Source organism: Nerophis ophidion, linkage group LG09 (assembly GCF_033978795.1).
Source record: "Nerophis ophidion isolate RoL-2023_Sa linkage group LG09, RoL_Noph_v1.0, whole genome shotgun sequence".
In the NCBI taxonomy this organism is placed as follows: Eukaryota; Metazoa; Chordata; class Actinopteri; order Syngnathiformes; family Syngnathidae; genus Nerophis; species Nerophis ophidion.
The window spans coordinates 24700892-24725647 of NC_084619.1; the positions used below are offsets into that span (position 1 = coordinate 24700892).

A 24756-nucleotide genomic window follows, 5' to 3' on the forward strand; every position below is an offset into this window, starting at 1 on the left:
ACAACAGAATTTAAAAACGTCCGTAGTAACCTGCCACATAGTGAAGGACGAATACTATTTGATTTCCTATAATGCAGCTCATTTTTATTTGACACTTAAAATGTCTCTGACAATCTTTCACTTTCTGTTTTGAAATGACATGAATGTTTGTGCCACTGCTTAATAACTGTTTAATAAATACACTTTTGCTCAATTGACTTAGTTGTGACTTCCCTCTCTGCATGAAAGTTTAAAATGAGCATATATTAATGCAGTATGAAGAAGAATGTTTTAAGAATCATCATACTGCTGAGATTATATGAATCAAGTGTTAATTCAAATATCGAGATATCGTGTATTGCGATATGGCCTAAAAATATCGAGATATTAAAAAAAGGCCATATCGCCGAGCCCTAGTAGTAATAGTAAAAATTATACTCTAGGAAAATGGATGAGTAGAAAGCACGGTGGTGTGCAGCACATACCTGCAGATCTGCTCCTTGAAGCCTACAGTCCATGTACTTTTCCCACGCATAGGACAAGTCGCCCTGCAGTGGACTGGCCATGTCTTCCACGCCAACACCAACCAAGGTGTAGAAGAATCCAGGAAGACCCAAATAAAATGTCCCAGATTTCCCCACCAGGCGTCTTCCAGAACCCCAAATGTGTTCCTGAGTCTTTCATAGCAGATTCATGCGCTCTTCTCTTTTTCATTCAGCATCTGCAGAGGTACACAACATTGGGACACTTTTCCTCGCTCAGAAATGGCTGTCAAACACCCACGTAAGACAATAGCCTACCTTTACCAGCCTGGGATCCGCAAGTCGTGACACACTGCATAATGAAGAAAATAAACATGGACATGAGCGATTAAACTAGCCATGGCTAGCTGGCTTAGATGTGACAGGCGATGAAGTAATTACACTCAGCAGACTCCTCGTTTCCGCTCTGGGCGCATTTTCAAAATAAAGGAACTCCTTTGTTTGGTTCACGCTCTTTCTTCACAGACCATTGTTTTGAACTAACCTGTACAATAATTAAAGAATATAATACATTCAAGTAGTAATCTCAATCAAACAAAACCAGTGCTTGAAAAAAAAAAATTATTGACATGTATGTGGAAATTCCATTTAGACAATGTCTGATCTGTTTTCCTCAATTTGACCACACTATTGTGAATGGCAATATAGACAGTATTTCCAACTGTGTTATGTATAAAATAAACCACTTTTTAATAGATTCACTGTAAAATAATTACTTTGGCTTTTAATGCAACGCCTTGAAAACATTTCTTAATACATATTAGCTCGTAGCAGTCGTGTCGTTTCGCCGTTTCCTGTGTGTATTACGGCAGCAGTCGAAACAGTTTATGCCACATTGAGAAGCGGGCACATGGATATCCGCACGCACTGAAGTACCAGCAGTATTTAGGCATATTTTGTTCTGTGTTTTGTGTCGAATTACAAAAGGTATTTTTCATACATACCTCATTTTGCCCCATACAAAACAGTCAACGGGTGTTAGCCAAACAGAGGATTAAAAAAAAATTAAGCCCTCGTTAATGACTGCAGGTATAAACAACTCCTCTATACAAGGCGATGCGTCTAAATCTACCCTTGATATGCCCTACCTTAATGGATATTTGTTTACAAAAACACATTTATGCCGTATTTTTGTCCACCAATATTCTTGGTAGAGGTACTAGGACACACATAGTACAGTTTACAGTAGCTCGAGCAGTATACAAGGAATCAGTACTAGTCAAGGGCGAAATCATTGCGAAATCACTAAAATCATTACTTTACTGACAGTAAAAGGATGGCGTTAGCACAGAAAAATGTGGACGTACTACTTTTGAGGTCCAAAAATGTTTGCGTACCAAATTAATAACATTCCTTACGACAAAAGTGAGGGTAAAATCCTCAGGCCCATTGTCAGTGACGTTGTTGTTGACTCCGGTTTGTTTCCATTGGATGACGCACGAGTAATTCCCCAATCAATCAGAGCTGTAGGAATGGTGCGTTCAAGTATAATTGCAAAAATGACCAATTCAATGCCTGTATTTAAAAAAAAAATCTCCCTTTTACATAATACTATTGTTTTTTTATCGATGGTCACTCTCATGAAGATAAGTATAAGTACCTCATTATATGTTGCAATGAGTTGCATCATAACCTAAATGAAATGTTTCGATACTTTAGTTACAAGTTATACATTATAATTAAATGCAGTAATACGACAACAACAAAAACATGCAATTTGAATGTAAGGGTGCGTTCATGTTTGTCGTTTTTGGTAGCCCTAGTCCGTTTGCTTGAAATACGCACCAGATAAGCCAGTGGTGTCAAACTGCTTTTCATTGTTGCACAGTTCACAGTTAAGCCCTTTAACTGGGACGCGTCCAACAGCAAATAATATACGAATTTGACCCTGCATTTGATTATCATATCGATTTTTTTTACCTACACGGAAAAATAAAATAATTTTACGGTAAAAAGTTGGCATATTTTACTCTAAAACAGAGAGATTTTTTTATTAATTTTTTTTACAACGTATCAGATTAAAAGGAAAAACATCGCCACTTTTTTTTTTTAATTGGCAACCGAGCTGCCAGTTTTTTACCATAAACATTTGGTACTGTTTGTCCATTTACAGTAATACATTGTAAAACAACTGTAGATTTTACAGTACAAAAAAACCTGGCAGCTGAGTCAACATAATTTTGCTGTAAAAACCATTGGTAGTTTTTTCCATTCACAGTAATATGTTATAAAAACTAAAATATTACCATACAAAATATAATTTTTACAGTGTACAATTTGATGGATAACCTGTGTTAAAATCATAAATCAAGCAGATTGTTAAGTATTTATATTTGTTTTAACGAAATGAAAATATTTCTATGTATGATAATATATTTGTTGCAATATTGGATACTTAAAGTTTAAAAGGTATGCAATTTCATTTAGCGCATATATTTTTTTTGTCAAAATGGGAAAAAACAAACACATTTAGTAAGAGGCCCTGTGATGAGGTGGCGACTTGTCCAGGGTGCACCCCGCCTTCCGCCCGATTGTAGCTGAGATAGGCACCAGCGCCCCCCGCGATCCCAAAGGGAATAAACGGTAGAAAATGGATGGATGGACATTTACTACGAAAATATAATGTACTCTATTGACGCATATTGTTTCCAGACGTTCACGGGCCATATAAAATGATGCTGCGGGTCACACCTGGTCCAGGGCCTGGAGTTTGACACTTGAGAAATTAGCCGCCCTGGACTGCTTAAAAGATAGTATCTGTTCCACTTGTAGGACCCGTTACCTCCCTGCTTAGCACTCAGCATCAAGGGTTGGAATTGGGGGTTAAATCCCCAAAATGATTCCCGGGCGAGGCCACCGCTGCTGCTCACTGCTCCCCTCACCTCCCAGAGGGTGAACAAGGGTGATGGGTCAAATGAAAGCATAATTTCACCACACCTAGTGTGTGTGTGACAATCATTGGTACTTTAACTATTTAACTTTAACTCAAATTTAAACATTGTATATGCATTGAATCAGCAAAACAGCATGCAGAAAAATCATAATGTTATGGTAAAATATAGAAGCTTTTCATCCCCACTGTGTGATAGTTGTGTAGAGCAGTGGTTCTCAAAAGGGGTAACCCGTACCCCTGGAGGTACTTGAAGGTATGCCAAGGGGTATGTGAGATTTTTTTAAAATATTCTAAAAATAGCAACAATTCAAAAATCTTTTATAGATACATTTATTGAACAATACTTCAACAAAATATGAATGTAAGTTCATAAACTGTAAAAAGAAATACAACAATGCAATATTCAGTGTTGACGGCTGGATTTTTTGTGGATATTTTCCATAAATATTGATGTTAAAGATTTCTTGTTTTGTGAAGAAATGTTTAGAATTAAGTTCATGAATCCAGATGGATCTCTATTACAATCCCCAAAGAGGGCACTTTAAGTTGACGATTACTTCTATGTGTAGAAATCTTTATTTATAATTGAATCACTTGTTTATTTTTCAACAAGTTTTTAGTTATTTTTATATCTTTTTTTCCAAATAGTTCAAGAAAGACCACTACAAATGAGCAATATTTTGCATTGTTATACAATTTAATAAATCAGAAACTGATGACATAGTGCTGTATTTCACTTCTTTATCTCATTTTTTCCAACCAAAAATGCTTTGCTCTGATTAGGGGGTACTTGAATTAAAAAAATTTTCACAGGGGGTACATCACTGAAAAAAGGTTGAGAACCACTGTTGTAGAGCAGCACTAATAAAGCCTTGAACTCTCAACTCATTGTTCAGGGAAGCTCTTAAGGCTTCGAATGTTGAACGTACTATGCACAGCCTTACTAGTTGACAGCCGTTACAAAAATGGAAAAATGACACACAGAATGTAAAAAATAATTGCACATTGGTTTTGGAATGTTCGATTTTGGGAATGTCACATTTGACGTCACTTTATGCACGTGTTTTTTACTGAATTTGGTTCCATGTCAAAATACCACAATATTAAGAAAACTGCACCAAATATTTTTTGGGGTATTTGTAATCAACTCTACTCACCACAAGAGGTCTCTACCATGACATTCAAACCACAAACACAGCAAACAAGCCTGTTAGAAAAACTCGTTTATTGATTCGCTGCCCAGCATGTAAACTCATCCCACAAGCCTGACAATATCCCAAACAAGCCACAGCCAGCAGGAGTCATGTGTTGCTATAATTTCAAATTAAATTACTAATCCTTTGAGTTTTAGTCTTATTCGCACCCGGGAAACAAGTCAACATCATAGTGTTTGTATTTACAATTCTGTTGGGGGAGGTTTAACATGTAAAAAAATGCAAATGGCAATGAAACAGTAAATTCAGGCTTTCAGTGGCATTTTTTTCTTTCTTTCAGAAGTGACAGCTAAGTAACTGCTGAGTGGCTCTTAATTTTCTGCCTTGCTTCAGTACCCGCTGTCTGTCTCTACACAGCCTACTTCAAATGCATTGCCAGGGCATTTGCAGGAGCGACCATTGGGTGTTGCTAAGCAGAGGTGAGTACAGCCGCCGTTGTTCACCGCACAGTAGTTTTGTCCTGCAAGGAGGAAACATAGGGACTCAGGTAGACATTCTTTTAAAGCTACATAGCAGGGAGCAACAGGAAATGGTTTGTTCAACAGCTAAATACATGTTTAAAGAAAACACATAGCTAACAGCAGATGTTGGAGGCCCTCCCACTGGTCTCCACATTCCGTGCAGTCTTATCTAGTAGGGAGGATGAGGTCTGTGTTCACTAACATCAGTCATCTTCTCACTCACTGATGGATGCACAATTTATCTTGCTTTTTTTCCCAGGTCAGTCAGACAACCTACAATTTGTATGCTTGTAAAACCCACTTGGAATGCTTCAAAGGGGGCACAGTGGTCATAAAACCGGAATCAGCCATAAATGTGCAAAGGTCAAGTCCTTTCTACGAATGGCTCATGAGCAGGGCAGCAATATTTAGAAGTTGCCAGGCAGAGAAAATATCAACATGAGTTCATACAGTTGTCACCTTTACCTGAAGGACACTGGGCATAAGTTATGGCGATCCCGTATAACTTAGTACGTTTTTGAGGCTGGAACTCGTCAGATTCCTTGCCGGTGTAGCGGTCCACTGCAACCACGGCGTCCCTGTTGTAAACAATGCAAGAGGTGAGCAATTCCAGACACGCAAAGTATCCGAGTCTGGGTGTTTTCCATCAAGTCTGTCAAGAGTGAGTAAGTGTGGGCAGATGTAACTGGCAGAGTTATTTGATGTCCAAGTGTCTCTACCTTCCCCCCACTCAAGTGGAGAAATTGCAAGCAGCTGCCACTTCTTCCGATGGCTTCCGACCCCACACACACACACACACACACACACACACACACACACACACACACACACACACACACACACACACACACACACACACACACACACACACAGACCCCCCCCCCCCCAACAATCTACTAGTGAGAGGGTGCATGCATGGGAGAACATCATGTCTTTGTGCTTTCAATGCAATTTTTATGTGTGGTAGGAACTTTTAAATGGTGAATTAAATGGTAAATGGCCTGTATTTTATATAGGGCTTTATTATATCTGTAGTGATACCCAAAGCGCTTTACATGACACGTCACGTTCACCCATTCACACAAATGCTACCATTATAGGTGCTGACCACGAGCGATTGGGAGCAAGGGTTAATGCCCTGTCTACATTAATGAAGGCCTTAAGGCCACATGCGTGGACAGCAACTTTTTGTTATGATCCGCTGCCCGGATCATATTATGTTTAGGTTTTTGAGTCTTTTTGTATTATGTTGTGTTAGTTTTGGACTCAGTCGTTTACGGTTTGTGCTCCTCTGTTTGTTTCCATGGTAACTTATTATTTTCACCTGCCGCCTGTTCCGAACGTGCACCTGTGTTGTGATTACTGTCTTGATTTAAGCCTTCCTTCTTCGTTCATTCAGTCTTGCTTCCTCGTTTGACGACAGTGACGACTTTGGTTGCCAAGTTCCGCTCATGGTAGCTTCCATGCTAGCCCTTTTGTTCTTTCTAGCTCCCATGCTAGTTCTGTTCTTTTTTGTCAAAGTCTGATTTAATTTTTAATAAATCATTTGTTTCTTACTTTCACGCTGTGTTCGAAGCCCGACTGCATCATTGGGAGAATGACTCCGCATCACCATGCACCCCAATCGTTACACCTTTTAGCTCTTATTTCCAAAACTGTGTACACTACTGAATTGGGGTCTTATGCCGCCATATAGACACTTATACTGCTATCTGGTGGTGTCAAAAGAGTCTAAAATACAATGGAATTTGGAGGAAAAAAAGTGTAAAAATAAAAATTTGCATGTCACTACACATGAAGTACACGCTTGTGTACTTGTGGACTCAGTACATCATACCAAAAGATGATTTTTTTTTTTTAAATTGTAATTAGGGTCCAATAGGCCCAAATAGCAAAGAGAAATAAATTAAGCATGTAAAATAACAGCCTGAGCCTTAAAAGGTTAAGCCGGATAATTCCTTAGACGAATAATTATTTAGCCTAAGCCCTGTGTCAGCCACACTAAATCATCGTTTATAGTTCCCTCCTTGGATAATTTTTTAATCGGGTAAGTGCGCCGTGTATTTCTTAAATATCCGGCTCTTAGCTCTTAGCTTACTGTAGCTCATCGATCATTTACAAACTGAGTTCGGAGAGGAAGTGACGCCAGAAAGACAGCGCCCCACACAGGAAGTGACGCAAGAAAGAACGCGCAACATCCAGCTTCATAACAAGCGGTTTCATAACTCGGAGCTAAGTATGGAGGCGAGTCATCCAGACAAGCCCGTGTTTCACATTCTTCTACACGTATAGACGCTTGTGGAAATCACACATGAATACCTTAAGAGAAGGAAAAGCACGATTGCAGCTATTTCGGATACAACACTTCACAGACGGCAAGAGAACTTTTGAATATCCAGGTCAGCTGTGATTCTACTGAAGAAAAAAACTTTGTCCATTTGTCGAAGGAGAGACAACGACAATGTGAGCTCCCGTGGATGTGATAAAAAAGGTAGCGTGTGCTTTGTATTACCTTGCCGACAAGGGAAGACTACGGAAAACAGCCAATGCATTTGGACTGACAAAGTGGACTGTATCAGTTATTGTCCGCCATGTATGTTGTGGACACAACATCTAGGTCCAGAGTATATAAAGTCACCAAAGACGAATGGACGATGAAGGTGAAGACAAAAGACTAAGGAGTGTTCTGACCATATATCTCAATCCCTAGACTGATTGAAGTAAAATGTTCTTTATCACATTGTTTACTTTCACATGTCCATTAAAGATGTGATTAATTTATGATGACTCAGGTGTGATTCTCTACAGTAGTGTAGAAGGGGCCTTGTGTTTTGCCCAAGGAAACAACGGTCGTGACTAGGATGGCGGAAGCTGGAAATAAACCAGGAACCCTCAATTTGCTGGCAGGGGTGCTCCAGTGAGCAATATGTAGTAGTTATCACTATTTATTTTTTTTCATTACGCTTTACTTATTACTGAATGTAAAAACATTCACTGCAACAATGTAATTTCCCTATTGTGGGATAAATGAAAAAGTATATTCTATCCTAGCTACCATCTGAGCCACGCCACCCTTTTAAAAGACCCTTGTATTACAAGACCCAGAGTTCAATTTCCCCAACCAGCAAGAGGGGGGTTAATCGCAATCTCCACCCCCTTTCACATTCATGAAAAAGGTACACCTGAGCAAAACACCTAACTGTCACACAGTGGTGAGGGAAGTCCTGTTTTGGGGTTGTCTGGCAAACTTCCTGTTTTATGTTGAAAGTCTAATCCTTTCGTTTAAGGCCACTTGCCCTTCCTCCTGTGTCACTGGTCTGATGTCTTTCCTGATTGCGCCCACCTGTGTCACCCTGCCACCTGTGTCACCATCCCTCCAGGCATTCGTCTTCCCCTGTCTTGTTGCCAGAGGATATCGTCTCGTCGTGTACCGGCAGCCGTCTTCCACAGCCTTGTCCAAGTTGTTAAGTATTGCTTCGCCTTATTACTTGATTTCTCTTTACCCTCTGGAGAAGAGTGATTTTGATTTGCCAAAGTTTTTTGGGTCGCTTTTTTGAGCTATTTTCATAGTGCTTTGACTTCCTTTTTTCCCTCCTCTGGGAGCGGTTTAATTTGTAGTTTTCTTAGCTCTTTATAGCGTATGTTCTATTTATTGCTTTTTGCTCCCTCTGGAGTGATTTTCTGTGTATTGTTTTTTGCCCTGTGCTATGTTTCTTTTTGTACTCTAGTGTATCAAGTATAGAGTTTGTAGCCATGTGTTTAATCACTTTGTCTAAACAGAGTTCTAAGAAACTGTAGAAATAAAGCCTGTGTCAATCGTCGCCCATCTGCACCCGAGTCCTCATTCTCGCCAAGGCTTAACCCTTACTCCCCAAATTTCTCAGCTGACACAGTGGAACCTGAAGTCACGCAGTTTGTAATTCAACCAAGATTTACACAGGACCACCGCAAAAATTCAGCAACAGCTAAAAAAAAAACATTTTTTAAATGAATTCTATATTTTTTGTAATTTGGATGTTTTAAATGTATATATTTTATTTGATCTTTAAAGAAGCAGTCTGTAACCTTTACACAGATCCCTAGAGGATGATAACTTTCCAATGTGTTTCAAACATTATATCCCTAGATTCCTTATTAAACTCATGACGTGTCACAGGCTAAATTGAAGTCGCCGGCGGGCTGCACATGGCTCGGGGTTCACAGTTTGGACACCCCTGGATTAGATTTATACAGCACTCTTTTTAGACACTCAAAACACTTGCCATAGAACTAATCATTTATTCACTCCACATTCACACTTTGATGGTGGTAAGCTACATTTGTAGCCACAACTGCCCTGGGGTAAACTGACGAAAGCATGGCTGCCAATTTATACCTACGGCCCCTTCGACCACCACCAAACATTTATACACCACTGTGAGCGGCACTGAGAGCAAGGTGGGTGAAGTGTCTTGCCCAAGACAAAACAGCTGTGACAAGAATGGCGAAAGCTGGAATTGAACCTGAAACCCTCTAGTTTCTGCCGCACAGCTGCTCGACCATCTGAGCCACGGCATATAATCTATCATAACAAGAATATGACTGCAAAATGTTAGTTGCTTCTCTTCTACTACTTTTTTGTTTTTGTACACGCTCCGTGTGTACTTCTGTAAGAGCAGTGAGGTACAAGCCTGAATTTTTTTGCCGATATCCGATATTCCGATATTGTCCAACTCTTAATTACTGATTCCGATACCAACCGATAGCGATATATATACACAGTCGTGGAATTAACACATTATGCCTAATTTTAACAAGGTTTTCAAAAATAAATGAACTCAAGTTATGGAAAAAAATGCCCACATAGCACTGCCATATTTATTATTGAAGTCACAAAGTGCATTATTTTTTTAACATACCTCAAAACAGCAGCTTGGAATTTGGGACAAGCTCTCCCTGAGAGAGCATGAGGAGGTTGACTGATTGATTGAATTTGCCTTTTTGTTATAATACACATTTTGAATTCAGCTTTATACATTAACAATCACCTACAGGCATACAGTATTTTGCTAATTTTGTGGGTATTCAGTGTACGATGGGTATTCAAGGCCAGATGAGCACTTTGTGTATCGTGTGTACAGCACAATAAATACAGACCTGTGTATATATAACGCACATACATGACAATACAAAAGGGTAACTTTTGTTCCTATAACTAGATCAAAAAGTAGATTCAAACCTTCGCCAGTCCGTGTAGTAGATGTGCTTCCCAAAAGACGCCACGCCAAACGGGTACCGAATGCCCTCCATGATCTGTCTGCGATCCCCTCGTCCAGGATGGGTACACTCCATTTTATGTGTGCCTTATGCATGCAAGAGAGTACAGTCAGTGTAATCGGCAAACAACTTCATCGCTGACTTACATGCCCTCTAACCTACCAGCGTCTGCCCAACAGAGCAGAGCGCTCTGAGAGTCATAGGTCAGGCCGTTGGGCAGGCCAAGATCGTCCTTAACCAGCACCCGCCTGTTCGATCCGTCCATGTAAGAGGTCTCAATCTTGGGAGCCTCTCTGTTCCAGTCGGTCCAGTACAGATTACTGTAGCAACGACAGTGGATGATCATTCATATGTAATTAACCCCTAACCCATTACATACTCTACCACTGTATTATTATTATTTATTTTTTGATTTGCCAGTTATCCACAATCTTTATGTGAGAAAAGACCACAGTCCTTTTCTATACAGTCTGAATAGTAAAAACTTAGTAAGATGTAGCAAACAATTCATGGAATGTTAATATGATCTATTACGCCTTTAAGGCACTCTAAAAAACCTCCAATATTTTATATACCAGTTATAAGTATGTATGTAATCTAGTAACAGGCACATTCATGAGTATATGTAATATTTACAGTATTTTGGTCATTTTAACCATTACCGAAACTTCATCCCTAGGCACCTGGATTTCGCTCAACATTTTAAATAACAACATAAAACAGTGACTTATAATGTCGGCTTTCGCTCGAATGCGGGCTGATGGGATGGTTGTATCTTTCAGGATAGTTGTATTTTTTCAGTATGGTTGATAAATTCAGAATAACTCACTCCTCCGGTAAAAAAAATGCTTCATAGTGATGTTGTGATCGTTTTAAGCTGTGTTCCATTTGGTGGTAGCCATGTTCAGGTGAGATGCATTATTTATAACCTAGCATAAACGTTTGCTGTCTTAAAGGCAAGCAGCAAATGCAGCTAAAGTGCCTTTATTTTATGGCGGGTCGCAAACAACATTATTAGCAGCTCAATCTAGGTAGTAGCTAGAGCTAGCTAGTCGCTAGTGGTCAGAGGAGCAGTGTAAGCAAGGTGATGTGTCACAATGCCAGAAAAGTAGTTCCTCAGTGTTAGCTCTTGCATTAACAATGTCGCTAAACTTTGGTTAATATGTAGGTCACGGCATATACAGTAACTAGCAGTTGTTCGATATCTACAACCCACAGAAAAGGAAAATATGTGTGTTTTTGTCTCCCACATAGATAATTGTCAAAATTCCCCAAAAAGTGCAGTTGTCCTTTAAACATGAAGCATTCCCTACCCATTCGGGGGGTCGGTGATAATAGCACGAGGGTTGACAAGATCTGAGTTTATGATGACACGTCGATGAGTCCCATCAAGCGAGGCCACCTCAATGTGATCCATCACAGAATCCGTCCAGAACATTGTTCGTCCCAGATGGTCAATAGCAATCCCCTCTGGGCTGTGCAAATCTTCCACAAAACCAATGAAGTCAGCTTTGTAAACAATTGTTTTTGAAAAAAACAACAACTTGATGAGTGAGGGATGAAAGCGAGAAGAAGAGGTGCTACCTGATCTAATTACCACCACAGGCTCTCCTCCCTGCATGCTGGCCTTGCTGATTGATGGAGACGTAATCTCGGTCCAGTAGATCATCTGGTCCACGCAGTCGTAGGCCACTCCAATCACCACTTTCTCCTGTGGAGCAGGCGCCAAACAACAAGCTTTAAACTGCGCTCACTTCAAACACCCCAATGGAGGCTGATACAAACATGAAGCAGATGTGTTTTTTGACATTAACGTCTTCCTTGACATAAATCAAAACAATGCCACGAACTGCGAAAGAGGCAGACTTCACACCAGCTGCTTTGGAAATCAGCCTAAGAATTAATGTACAATTCAGTTGCACACAGCTGGTGCTTTTAATTAGTGAGAATGTCACCATTTGAATCCAATCAAGCCGACATGGAATGACATCTATGCAGTGTTTTACAGGCGAACACTTTTACAAGACATGTATAAGACCTCTCACCTGACACCTTTGAAAAAACTAAAACATGTGCGGAACCCCCACTACGACACCTGTTAGCAGCGGTGCATACAAACCTTTATAGCATATTTAGACCATGGGAGTCTTAAAACTTTCTACTTTAGAGGTGTTCATTAGTAAAAACTCACAGGAAGGTGAAGGACAGTCTTGGCGTCGTCTTTCTTCATATCATACCCTTCCAGGGGGACATGCTCTATTCTGCCACTCTGCGCGTACAACAGGTGTGTTCCAGGGGGCACAGGGTGGACATCAGGGCGAGGAGTGGGTCCAACAGGTGGTCTCACTCCACCGTGGTCAATGCCTAATATATTACATAAAAAGTCACACATTAGACACTCCAATGTCACTAAGTACAAATGTGAAGGATTTCTTTATGTGTGCATATATTTTCTTTCAGAATTTGTTGCATTTATAGCTTGACACAAGTAAAGGAAAGCAGGGATGTCTAACACTGTGGAACCATTTACTGACAAACACTCAGTAGGCCCACATGGCAGGTACTGTACCTATAAAAAAGGACAGTTTGTTAACATTACCAACCTATTTTTGTTTACATTTCATAGCTGAAGAATAAAAAAACTGTTTATGACCTAAATATTTCTTTTTTATTTATGACAGCCTGCTACACATGAAATAACATCCATATAGTGACTTTAACACTTGTTAAATCCAATATAATAATACTGTCTGAGCCTGAGCCAATCAGTGGCCATGATACCGAACAGCCTGCTCCAATGGGTTTGGTCTCAATTAGTGGAAAATACTATAGTATTGATATTTTTAGTTCATTTAGCCATTTTATGCATGAAATTTGTAGACTATCCATCCATCCATTTTCTACCGCTCGCGGGGGGTGCTGGAGCCTATCTCAGCTGCATTCGAGCGGAAGGCGCTGTACACCCTGGACAAGTTGCCCCTCATCGCAGGGCCAACACAGATGGACAGACAACATTCACACTCAAATTCACACACTAAGGCCAATTTGCTTAATAAAATCTGCAAACTTTGAAGTGAGGGACGGCTGTATATGAAAATAACAAAATACAAAAGGGGCTGTTTGCCACATGTACACAGATGCCTAGAGGGCGCTATCTTTCCAATGTCCATCCATCCATCCATTTATCTACCGCTTGTCCTTCTCAGGGTCATGGGATGGGGCGCTGGAGCCTATCTCTGTTGCACTTGGGTGGAAGGTGGCGTACACCTTGGACAAGTCGCGCCACCTCATCGCAGGGCCAACACAGATAGACAGACAACATTTACACCCACATTCACACACTAGGGCAGGGGTGTCAAACATACGGCCCGTGGGCCTGAACAGTTTGCCAAGTATAAGAATAAGCCGAAATTTTGTAATGAAAGAAATTGCTGTTCTAAATGTGTCCACTAGAGGTCGCAATAGCAATCCTTTGTATCTTTGTAGACGATGCAACATATGTAAAAAAATAAATAAATCACATGATGTTAGTGCACTGTCGAGGAAAATGATCAAACTACATAAAAAAACATCCGGTATTTAATTTTGATATTTTTTAACCTTGATAGATTGAAAATTAACACCAAAGAGTTGACTGATGAACATTATCACATAATTTATTTAGAAAGTATAAATAACGACAAATAAAGGTAGAATTATATTAACCGCAACATGTAGGTGTAAAAAAAAAAAAACAACATTATGATTTGTACATTTTCTGAATGTGCTTGTTCTATTTTTAAACAAAGAAAATAATCGGAATTTGTCTTAATTTTTAAGTTATTGTGCCGTGATTTTACCAATACGGCCCACTTCGGAGTAGATTTTTTTCCATGTGGCCTCCCATCTAAAATGAGTTTGACACCCCTGCACTAGGGCCAATTCAGTGTATTTTACACAATATATCCTACCGGCTTCTGGGAAGTAGTGACGTAACTATGTACGTACATAGCACAGGCACGCACATTAGTTTTGGGCATATGTAATTAACTTACACATGGGTCTACTGCCGGCTCCTGAGCGAGTCCCGGGGATCTCTTGTCCGTTCCGGTCCACACACCAGCAGTGTCCTGTGCTGCCGTGGCACTGCATGGCTTCATAGTTGCCATGTTCATCACACGTGGGGATGTACTGGCCAACAGGTGGCCGTGGACCCCTTGGGCCAAACTCAGTCACACCCAGAAGACTGTCTCTGTGGCTCTCACATTGTGTTTTTGTCCTCTCTGAAAGAAACACATAAGTATAGTTGACTATAATTCGTCTTTATTTCCTTTTTCCTTGTTTGATGTCCAACTACAACAAAACTCCTATAACCCACATAATCATAATCGCTATCCAGAGGCAAGTAAACACAGATGCCAGCTGGCAGCGATTATTCTGGCAGACATCCCCCCCCAAACAGATGGGTGGGATAAAAAATGGTGGGAAATTTAAATGATCCGTTTCTTATATTTGTATTATTAAGTTTGCATGCTTATCTACGAAAACTATTACCACTGGCAAACTGGCTACACTTCAGTGGAAGGCATCCAGAACAAGAGCAGCTGGATGATAGCAGACATAACAGAACACATGTTTGCTGTCAGTCCACTGAGGACTGTAAATCACATTTGCTGGTGAGTTCATTTGTTGGGCTTGTAAGTCAAAATTTAGCCACATGCCTTTAGACTTACCTGGAGAGCAGTAGAAGCCATCGCCATAGTAACCTGGCCTACACCGGCAGGTGAAAGAACCCTGGGTGTTGTAGCATATGGCGTCTTGGTGGCACCTGCCGGGTTGGCACTCGTCCACATCTTTAAGGTAAAAATAATTTAAATAATGAGCAGAATAATTTGGGTCAGAATACACAGAATCACGCAAAGACTTAAAAATAAAATAAAATATGAATGAGCCTTTCTGGGAAGCAGCCCCAAAAAAAGCTATACTCTGCAATGTCCATCTGTTTTCTATGTTTCGCTATTCAGTTCCAGCAAATACATTATGTAACTGAGCTCACTTCCCCTCCCCCACACTTTTGAGCAGATGGTGCAACACTTCAAGTTTTGTGTAGTGCATTTGTGTCTGGGGGCTTTACCTTGGCAGACACGTCCATCTCCTATGAATCCTGGAAGGCAAGAGCAGATGTAGGAGGATCCTCCTGTGTAGCTGCACTGGGCGCGCTCAGGAATGTCACAGGTATGGGTGCCCTCTTCACAAGCATCCACGGGTCGACTAACATCTGACAGGGAAGGAAACCAGAGTACATGTTTAGCAGGCGCGAAATGTCCAGACATACCCTCAAAACAGCTGTCACATGCTTCAACCAGAGGTGCTCAATTGATTTCATCCTGGGACACATATTTTCCCATGGTCATTCATTTGTGATGCACTTTTCCACCAGTCAAAAAAGCAAATTCTGGTTTTGAAAATAATCTTTCAAAATGCATACTGTACAAACATTTTGTAAAATCCTATATAACATATATATTTGTAATATATTAATTGCCGAATGTATTTCAGGTTTCTTTATTAAAAAACTGAGAAGAAGCATGAACAGTGGATGTATGAATCTCAATACAAAAAACACACTGGTATTAGATCATTTTTAGTAGTACATACACCAGGGAACAACATGACTATCTAAATATATTTCTAAAACAATTTTTTGATTGAAAAACAACACTAAAACAATATATTGGCTGTAAATAACAATAATATATAAATATAAAAATTGCTGTAAAAGTATTTTTTATGAGAAGTTCTGACCGACTAGTTGAGAGTTTCTGATCCAACTCACTGGCCACAATATTACGAACACTTAGATTGTCTAATTATAAATACTAATTCTGCTTTTGCAAAAATGAGAATGTACTGCAGTATTCTGACAGTTTCTAACATGTTTTGTATCTGAGTAGCTAGGAAAGGACACCAAAATGGTTGAATTGAATTTGTATTCTTTCATGTATTTATTTGCAATTTCAATTTTCATAAACTTTAGTTTAAGTGTAGGATACACAGTATAAAAGCTCCGGCCTATGTACCCTCATCAGAATCAGAAAATCAATGATTTTTTTTTTAAGTTTCTTGTTACTGTCAATAATGGCATGTGTGTGTGTTTGTTTGTTTGTTTGCTTTTAACTGATGTAAAGCATTTTGAGGTGCATCATTTGTGTATGAAAAGTGCTATATGTATAAAGCTTTTGTGAAGACTTGCTAAATGATTGCACAATCATGCACAAAACACAGATAAAGAGAATCTTAATGTCATGCAGATAAGTGCAAACTATGATCAAAATAACAAGTGCATCTCAACATATTGTTTTTGTAAAAGTGACATTTGTATCTGGCTCTGTTAAGCAGGTGCACATAATGAAGTGACTGATGAGTGAGTGTGTTTTTAGAAAAGGCCAAAGTCGGCGAAATATTTGGCATAGACTTTTCAACTAATATAATGAATACATAAAATCTACTCTACAAGACTGTATAACTTGAAAAGATACAGCTTGCCTTTAGAAAATATTTCGTATAGTCAGTCTAGTACTTACCAACACACGTCTGCCCGTCACTGCCAAACAGGTATCCGTCTTCACATTCGCAGCGGAAGGTACCGGGCTGGTTGTTGCAGATTGCATGAGAGCCGCAGGTCTGAGGGTTCTCTCTGCACTCATCAATGTCTGATCCAGATTAGAACCAATGAGCATACATTAAAAAATGGACACATTAGACCGCTTCATATCCAAAGTCAGGATATGTTCATTATCGTCTGTCGTTGTCCGATGACTAGAGATCAGAGAGAAGAGATGAAGTAGACCTCTTAATTACAAAAGTTTCAAGATAGCATCTGTCTGAAATACATCCTTCCTTTTTGTACTGTATGGGCCTTGGAGCACTTCCTGCCTCTACAACACTGGTTAAAAAGGGCAGTATTAGAGCCTGGGCTATGGGCATGGAACGCATTGTTTTAAATAAGGTGTTCCCCCTGCTGATTAACAGGAGCGTTCAGTTGCCCTGCTTAAAAAGGCTTTGTAACAGAAATGTATGGTAGTAGTAAACGACCGCAATGTATCTGACCCGACATCTTTCTTTCTAACTTTAATAATGATAGCACATATTGAACTGAAGTTGCTCTGCCAGTTAGTATAAATAAAGTCACAACAAGCTTTCTTGTAAAAACAGAAGAAGCCTTTGTGCTTATCATACAATGCATCTGGAAAGTATTCACAGCGCTTCACTTATTCCCCATTTTTTTATGTTACAGCCTTATTCCAAAATTGAATAAATTAATTTGTGTCCTCAAAATTCTACAAACAATAGTCCATAATGACAATGTGAAGTTTTTTTTTTTTTTTTGCAAACGTAATACAACAGTCTACAAAATGCAGCAATGTACAGAGACACACTAGATGAAAAAAAAACATGCTTCTCATTCAACCTGATGGAGTTCGAGAGGTGCTGCAAACAATAATGAGCAAAATTGTCTAAAGATAGGTGTGCCAAGCTTGTGGCATCGTATACAAAAATACTTGAGGCCGTAATTGCTGCCAAAGGTGTATCAACAAAATATTGAGCAGAGGCTGTGAATACTTATGTACATCCATCCATCCAATTTCTACCGCTTGTCCCTTTTGGGGACGCGGGGTGTGCTGGAGCCTATCTCAGCCGCATTCGGGCGGAAGGCAGTGTACACCCTGGACAAGCAGTACTTATGTACATGTGATTTCTTGTTTTTTTTTATTTTTAATAAATAAGTTAATTCAAAGAAACAACTTTTCACATTGACTTCATGGGGTCTTGTCTGTAGATTTATGAGGACAAAAATGAATTTTAGAATAAATCTGTAAAATAATAAAATGTGGAAAAAGTGAAACTCTTTGAATACTTTCCGGATGCACTGTACACCGTTGATTGAGCTTGATGTTACTCAGTAGAGTGTTTCCTCAGTTGTCGTACGACACACTTTTCGTTGGATCCGTCTTTTTTCACCAAAAGTTAGAATAAAACATACAGAGTGATACGTACAGTGATTACAAATACATTGGAAGCAGCAACCACAGTTGACGTCCTTCACACTAAAGTCATAATTTCTTTATGATTGTTGGTCCGAAGCTAATGAAGATTTTGGCAAAATGAAGGTAAAAGCTTTTTTTGGTCGTTCTGTTTATATATATTTTTTTATGATTATTGCGCCGTCGGGTGCGTGTTAGTCACTGCTGTTCACGAAACCCTCCAGGGATTTAGCAGCAGAGTGTGTCAAATTCAGCTGCAAAATTATACTTTGACAAAATAAAAGCATGTTTTATTGTAAGTTTATGAGTTGGAGAATGTTTAAAACTCTATGTAGGCGTATTATTTTGGTTTATTTCGTCAGAAATACGCAGGTCAAAACGACAGGAATTGCATGTTTCCGGGCACAGCCGCACAGGTCCTTGGTGGCAGCCATACGCTTGTTTTTAGTCGGCCATACTCTATACCAGGGGTCACCAACCTTTTTGAAACCAAGAGCTACTTCTTGGGTACTGATTAATGCGAAGGGCTACCAGTTTGATACACACATAAATAAATTGCCAGAAATAGCCAATTTGCTCAATTTACCTTCAGTAAATAAATCTATATATATATATATATATATATATATATATATATAAAAATGAGGATTTCTGTCTGTCATTCCGTCGTACATTTTTTTCCCTTTTACGGAAGGTTTTTTGTACAGAATAAATGATGAAAAAACACTTAATTGAACGGTTTAAAAGAGGAGAAAACAGGAAAAAAATTAAAATTTAATTTTGGAACATAGTTTATCTTCAATTTCGACTCTTTAAAATTCAAAATTCAACCGAAAAAAAAAGAGAAAAACCAGCTAATTCGAATCTTTAAAAAAAAAAAAAAAAAAAAGAATTTATGGAACATCATTAGTAATTTTTGCTGATTAAGATTAATTTTTGAATTTTGATGACATGTTTTAAATAGGTTAAAATCCAATCTGCACTTTGTTAGAATATATAACAAATTGGACCAAGCTATATTTCTAACAAAGACAAATCATTATTTCTTCTAGATTTTCCAGAACAAAAATTTTTAAAGAAATTCAAAAGACTTTGAAATAAGATTACAATTTGATTCTACAGATTTTCTAGATTTGCCAGAATATTTTTTTTGTATTTTAATCATAATACGTTTGAAGAAATATTTCACAAATATTCTTTGACGAAAAAACAGAAGCTAAAATGAAGAATGAAATTAAAATGTATTTAATATTCTTTACAATAATAAAAATACTTGAACATTGATTTAAATTGTCAGGAAAGAAGAGGAAGGAATTCAAAAGGTAAAAAGGTATATGTGTTTAAAAATCCAAAAATAATTTTTAAGGTTGTATTTTTTCTCTAAAATTGTCTTTCTGAAAGTTATAAGAAGCAAAGTAAAAAAATAAATTAATTTATTTAAACAAGTGAAGACCAAGTCTTTAAAATATTTTTGGGGATTTTCAAATTCTATTTCAGTTTTGGCTCTCTTAGAATTAAAAATGTCGAGCAAAGCGAGACCAGCTTGCGAGTAAAAAAATTAATTAAAAAAATAGAGGCAGCAGACTGCATGTAAGTGCTGCTATTTGAGCTATTTTAGAACAGGCCAGCGGGCTACTCATCTGGTCCTTACGGGCTACCTGGTGCCCACGACCACCGCGTTGGTGGCCCCTGCTCTATACAGTGTACAGTATACACAACTCTGCTCTCAACTCCCCACCCAGAAGTAATTATCCACCCACTCAAACAACCCTCTATGATGTCATCACTGGTTCACTCAGTAGTTTTTTTTTGACAACTAAAAACTAGCACAGTTACACTAAAAGTCTCTGTGCTTAAAATACCCACCAGGAGGCCAAAGAAAGTTGCAAGTGCCAGCACAATAAAGATAAAGAAGGAGAGACACACAAATGAATTAAAAAATAACTCATAGCCGAGCACAAAGTAACAGTTCGTACGGCTCTTCTCTGCCTTCCTTTAACAAAGGTAAACGTGATGTTTAATGTTAATTTGTACATTTAAGTTACGTTTTTTGCTTTGTTTTCTGCACATGCAACTTTTATTATACTTTATTAAATGTGTTTTGTGTTATTATTTTTGGATGTCTATAACAGATTAACTGGATTTGCAATATTTCTTAGAGGGAAAATTTGAGCGGTTTTTGTATGATTTTGTTGCACATTTTGGAACAGATTACCAACTAAAACTTAGCTACCACTGTATGTCAGGAATGTGCAATCACGGTCGGCAGATGGTGCAGAGCCTTACTTGTCATGATGAAAATAATAATAGCATAAAATAAATATTAATATTTGTATATTAAACTGTGTTATGAATTTAGTTTCTGTATGATAACAACAATAATGCAGTAAAAATCATTCCATTTCCACACAAAACTAACATGAGGCTTTTGGCTCTTTTACTACCCCTTGTTCTTGCCTGTTTGTGTGGCAGCTGAAGAGACTAAAGACATGGCTTACTGGCTGGTCTGCTTGGCACAATGTCATAAAAACAATGTTTGCAGATACATTTTTACACTATACATTTCAGGTGTGTACATTGTTGAATCTACAGCCTGTTTAATGTTTTTAATGTAAGTGTGGCATCATTATTCTTGATAATCTGACTATAAAATAGAGAAAAGAGATGCTGTCAGTATTACTAATATCCTGTATTAGGAGAACCCCTTTAGTATCAGACTCGCTACAAAGTGAGAAGAGGAGGTGATTGTGAGCTAGCAGACGCATGTTGCTATTATGTTTTTTCAGCGAGGAAGCCATTGTTTGTGGATTTTTTTTTTGGTCAAATACTAGAACGATGTTTTAATGCTCTACAGAATAAATTAATTAACAAAAGAACATAGCTGCCAAAGAGGAGGTTTATATATCTGAGATAAAATACTTGTCTAAATTGGACTTTCTGAAAAAATGGAGTTGATCATACAAAGATTGTTTTCATGGAGGATAGTTCATGTAACGGTAAGAAAGACTCCAAGTGTTTTTTATAATTTAATCAAAGCAAATAAATAGGACCATGAAGTATTTTATAACATTTTATAAATATGAATTACTCTCTTCGTTTTCTTGTTATCATTTTAACCTGTATTAACAATGATTAGCGCAAACAAATTTAAGTTTAAAAAAATAAACAAACTCCAAAGGTATTAATGTTTTAACTGGTGCAAAGATCACCACACCTCACTGCTGTATGTGTACATTTACCACCAAAGATTACCCTTCATTATTTGCTTTTTTCCCGGAAAATATTCACTTTTTCCACAGTTTGTTATGTTACAGCCTTATTGCAAAATGGAATACATTCATTTTTTTCTGGAAAATTCTACACACAATACCCCATAATGACAATGTTAAAAGTTTTTTAATTGTATTTTGCAAATCTATAAAATATTAATAAATCTCATGTTCATAAGTATTCAGAGCATTTGCTCAATACTTTGTTGATGCACCTTTGGCAGCAATTACAAAGTCTTTATGAATACAAGGCCACAAGCTTGGCACACCTATCTTTGGGCAGCTTCGCCCATTCCTCTTTGCAGCACCTCTCAACCGCCATCAGTGTGGATGAGAAGTGTTGGTTTTAATCCAGTATGTAATTGTTGCCATAGGTGAATCAAAAAAGTATTGAGCAAAGGCTGTAAATTCTGATGTACTTATTGATATGTACATGTAATTTTTTTATTTCTTTATTTGTAATAAATTAGCAAAATAAAACAAAAAACTACTTTTCACATTGTCATTACTGGGTAATGTGTGTAGAATTTTAAAGAACAGCAATGAATTTATTAAATTTTGGAATAAAGCTTAACATAACAAAATGTGGAAAAAGTGAAGAACTGTGAATACTTTCCGGATTTACAGTATATAGCCCATTGAATTGTCTTTCTTATTATTTCATATGTCTTTCATGAAAGTTTTTTTAGGGCCAAGTAGATAAAAAAATTAGTTGAGTAGAAAATAGGTATATTACTTTTGTCTCATTGATGTAATAAAGCTTGTCGAAGATAAATTTCTGTTTTCTAACAATAAAGGTTATCTATCTATCCTGGTTTAAGTAACTTATAAATAGTGCAATGGTTGTCTTTATACACACTTTTATTATTATACAAGTAATTGTTTACAAATGTAGCTGGCCAAATATCTATGTACTTTACTCCAATGTATCACATTACCGTAACATGTGCGTCCGTCACCATTAAAGCCAGCAGCACACTGGCAGGTGAACTGTGTCCCATCTCCGGGTCGGCAAACAGCGTTAGTGTCACAGCCGTGTCTTCCAGTGAAGCACGGGTTCTCCTCAGGCTGTCCTCCTGAGACAGGAAGTATACTTTTAGAACAACAGTGGTTCCATGGCAAAAACTCAGCCAGTATTCGGAAGGAAATGAGCTTTGGCCAAAACAGGAAGACAACAATCATCTCCATGACCTCACCATTGATGTCTCCTATTTTGTTGCTCATGGCGAAGCGGATGAGTTGATTATTGGGGTCGTACATGACAAAGACTTGGTCCACGCTCAGCATCTGCGTGGGTCGCATGTCTCTTAGAGACTCGTCATGCTGGCAACCTTGGAAGGAGATGGTCTGACGCCACTGAAACGTCCTCGTCTCCGTGGAGCCATCAGGGAAGTTCACCACATAATTCCGAGTTGAGGATGAGGTGATCACTGAAAGGACATAAGGATTCTTCTGATACGTTTGAATGGTGTTCAAAGTGTTGCACAGTGAGACTATATTACAGCTGAGGTGTTTTCTGGAGCATGAGGACCATTCTATCAAATCGGTGCCATTTGCATGTTATAGCCGTCAAAACAAATGTACGTTTCTATATTTTTTTTAAACTAAAATCGCATAATATAAATATTTAACTCCCGGTAAATGTGTATTAGTCCATTTTATTTAATTTTTATATGTATGAAAATAAAAGGAGTGAATTTTTAAGCATTTAATTAGTAAATATGTTTTAAGACACTAAGCACGTTACAGTGATCTAAATAAAAAAACTTTTTTAAATAATGGCAAAAATAGTTTCGGGAACAGGACTGAGCTGAGATCGTACAGCAGCAGTCAAGTCACAGTTTAAATATTACATCAAATATACAGAAAAATAAATGTATGAACTTATTTTGGCCTGCAGAGAATCTGAATGATGCAACTAATTGTGGACCATGTGACTTGTAGAATATTAAACAAAACATATCAGATTTTCCAAGGGGGTAATGTTTAGGGTTACGACTAAAGTGCCAATTTAAACTCTTTTTTAAATAAGTTTTTTTTAGAGAGCAGGGACAGACAATAAATGCTATTTGTCTGGTATTCAGTGTGTTACGACCTGCCACATTTGTGTCAAATGGTAAATGGGACATACTTGTGTGGCGCTTTTCTACCTTCAAGGTACTCAAAGCGCTTTTCAAATTCATCGATTCACACAATTATGCCGAGAGCAAGGGTGAAGTGTCTTGCTTAATGATACAACGGACGTGACTAGGATGGCGGAAGCCAGGGATCGACCCAGGAACCCTCAGGTTGCTGGCATTGCCACTCTACTAACCGAGCCATGCCGTGTTCATTATCTGATTAGTGGTCGCAACGATCGCCTGCTCCTGATCACTAATCAGAAAGCTATTTATACCTGCCTCACTCTCTTGTGTTGGCTATATGTAACTGTTTATTTTTGCTTTGTTTCCGAGAATAAACCATCATCTTACCTACAGGCTGCTTCATTCCGTCCATCTTGGGGATATGACCACTACAAACATGCAACCCGTTTGTAACACAGTGTGTGAATCCATTAAATTGTATTTATCAAATATGCAATAAGATCAATGGGCAGGACATATTGCTTGATAAATTATTTCATTTTATACTTGCCCATTGGTACATCTTATTTCCTGACAATGATTCATTGGAACGGCCAATATTTCCTGAGCTAATTTTCTTTAAACTTTACTAAGAATCAATTATTTATGCTTTCATGAATTTTGTTAGTTAGCATAACAGGTTTTTAAATGTATTTTTTTCTTTTTTTTTCTTCAAGCTACAGCGCCTCCCTTAAAGGTTTATGGTGCCTCCCACTTTGCAAACCCTGGTTGTAATGTGCAGACATGGTGAAAGAGAGCAATGACATCAGTGTTGGGGTTTTTCTTACAATTGTTGCTGTACTGGTAGATCTGAGAGTACGGTTCAACTTGCACGGTGGAATCAGGGGGCACCTCAGGGACTCTGCCCTCCAGGGTAGTGCTCACCGCCAGGTGGTCGTGTTCATCAATACCCTTAAACTCCTGCCTGATAGTCAGCTTTTCATTTCCAGGCTGAAAGGTGACCTCAGCCTGCAGCGTAAACACTCCCCCTGGGA

General features: G+C 38.4%; 2 protein-coding genes across 9 annotated transcripts in view; both read right to left on the minus strand.

Moving 5' to 3' along the window:
• lyst (lysosomal trafficking regulator) overlaps positions 1–1540 on the minus strand; it is a 110528-nt gene extending 108988 nt beyond the window's left edge. For 6 of the 8 annotated variants that reach the window (XM_061910644.1, XM_061910640.1, XM_061910638.1 and 3 more), the window contains exons 1-4: positions 1466–1540; positions 903–1005; positions 780–813; positions 465–700 (exon numbers count right to left, since the gene is read on the minus strand). In XM_061910644.1, coding sequence (XP_061766628.1) covers positions 465–545 — 81 coding nt within the window. In that variant the 5' untranslated portion in view covers positions 546–700; positions 780–813; positions 903–1005; positions 1466–1540. Of the gene's footprint in view, positions 1–464; positions 701–779; positions 1006–1465 lie in introns of those variants that run through there. The other 2 variants (XM_061910637.1, XM_061910636.1) reach the window with 2 other exon arrangements.
• Positions 1541–4624: 3084 nt separating this feature from the next.
• nid1a (nidogen 1a) overlaps positions 4625–24756 on the minus strand; it is a 38229-nt gene continuing 18097 nt past the window's right edge. Inside the window, exons 7-20 of the mRNA XM_061910645.1 lie at positions 24550–24750; positions 22835–23068; positions 22577–22714; positions 16909–17037; positions 15459–15602; positions 15058–15177; positions 14380–14607; positions 12537–12709; positions 11930–12056; positions 11659–11830; positions 10508–10665; positions 10308–10431; positions 5555–5667; positions 4625–5088 (exon numbers count right to left, since the gene is read on the minus strand). Of these exons, the coding sequence (XP_061766629.1) occupies positions 4958–5088; positions 5555–5667; positions 10308–10431; positions 10508–10665; positions 11659–11830; positions 11930–12056; positions 12537–12709; positions 14380–14607; positions 15058–15177; positions 15459–15602; positions 16909–17037; positions 22577–22714; positions 22835–23068; positions 24550–24750 (2192 nt within the window). The 3' untranslated portion in view covers positions 4625–4957. The remainder of the gene's footprint in view (positions 5089–5554; positions 5668–10307; positions 10432–10507; positions 10666–11658; positions 11831–11929; positions 12057–12536; positions 12710–14379; positions 14608–15057; positions 15178–15458; positions 15603–16908; positions 17038–22576; positions 22715–22834; positions 23069–24549; positions 24751–24756) is intronic.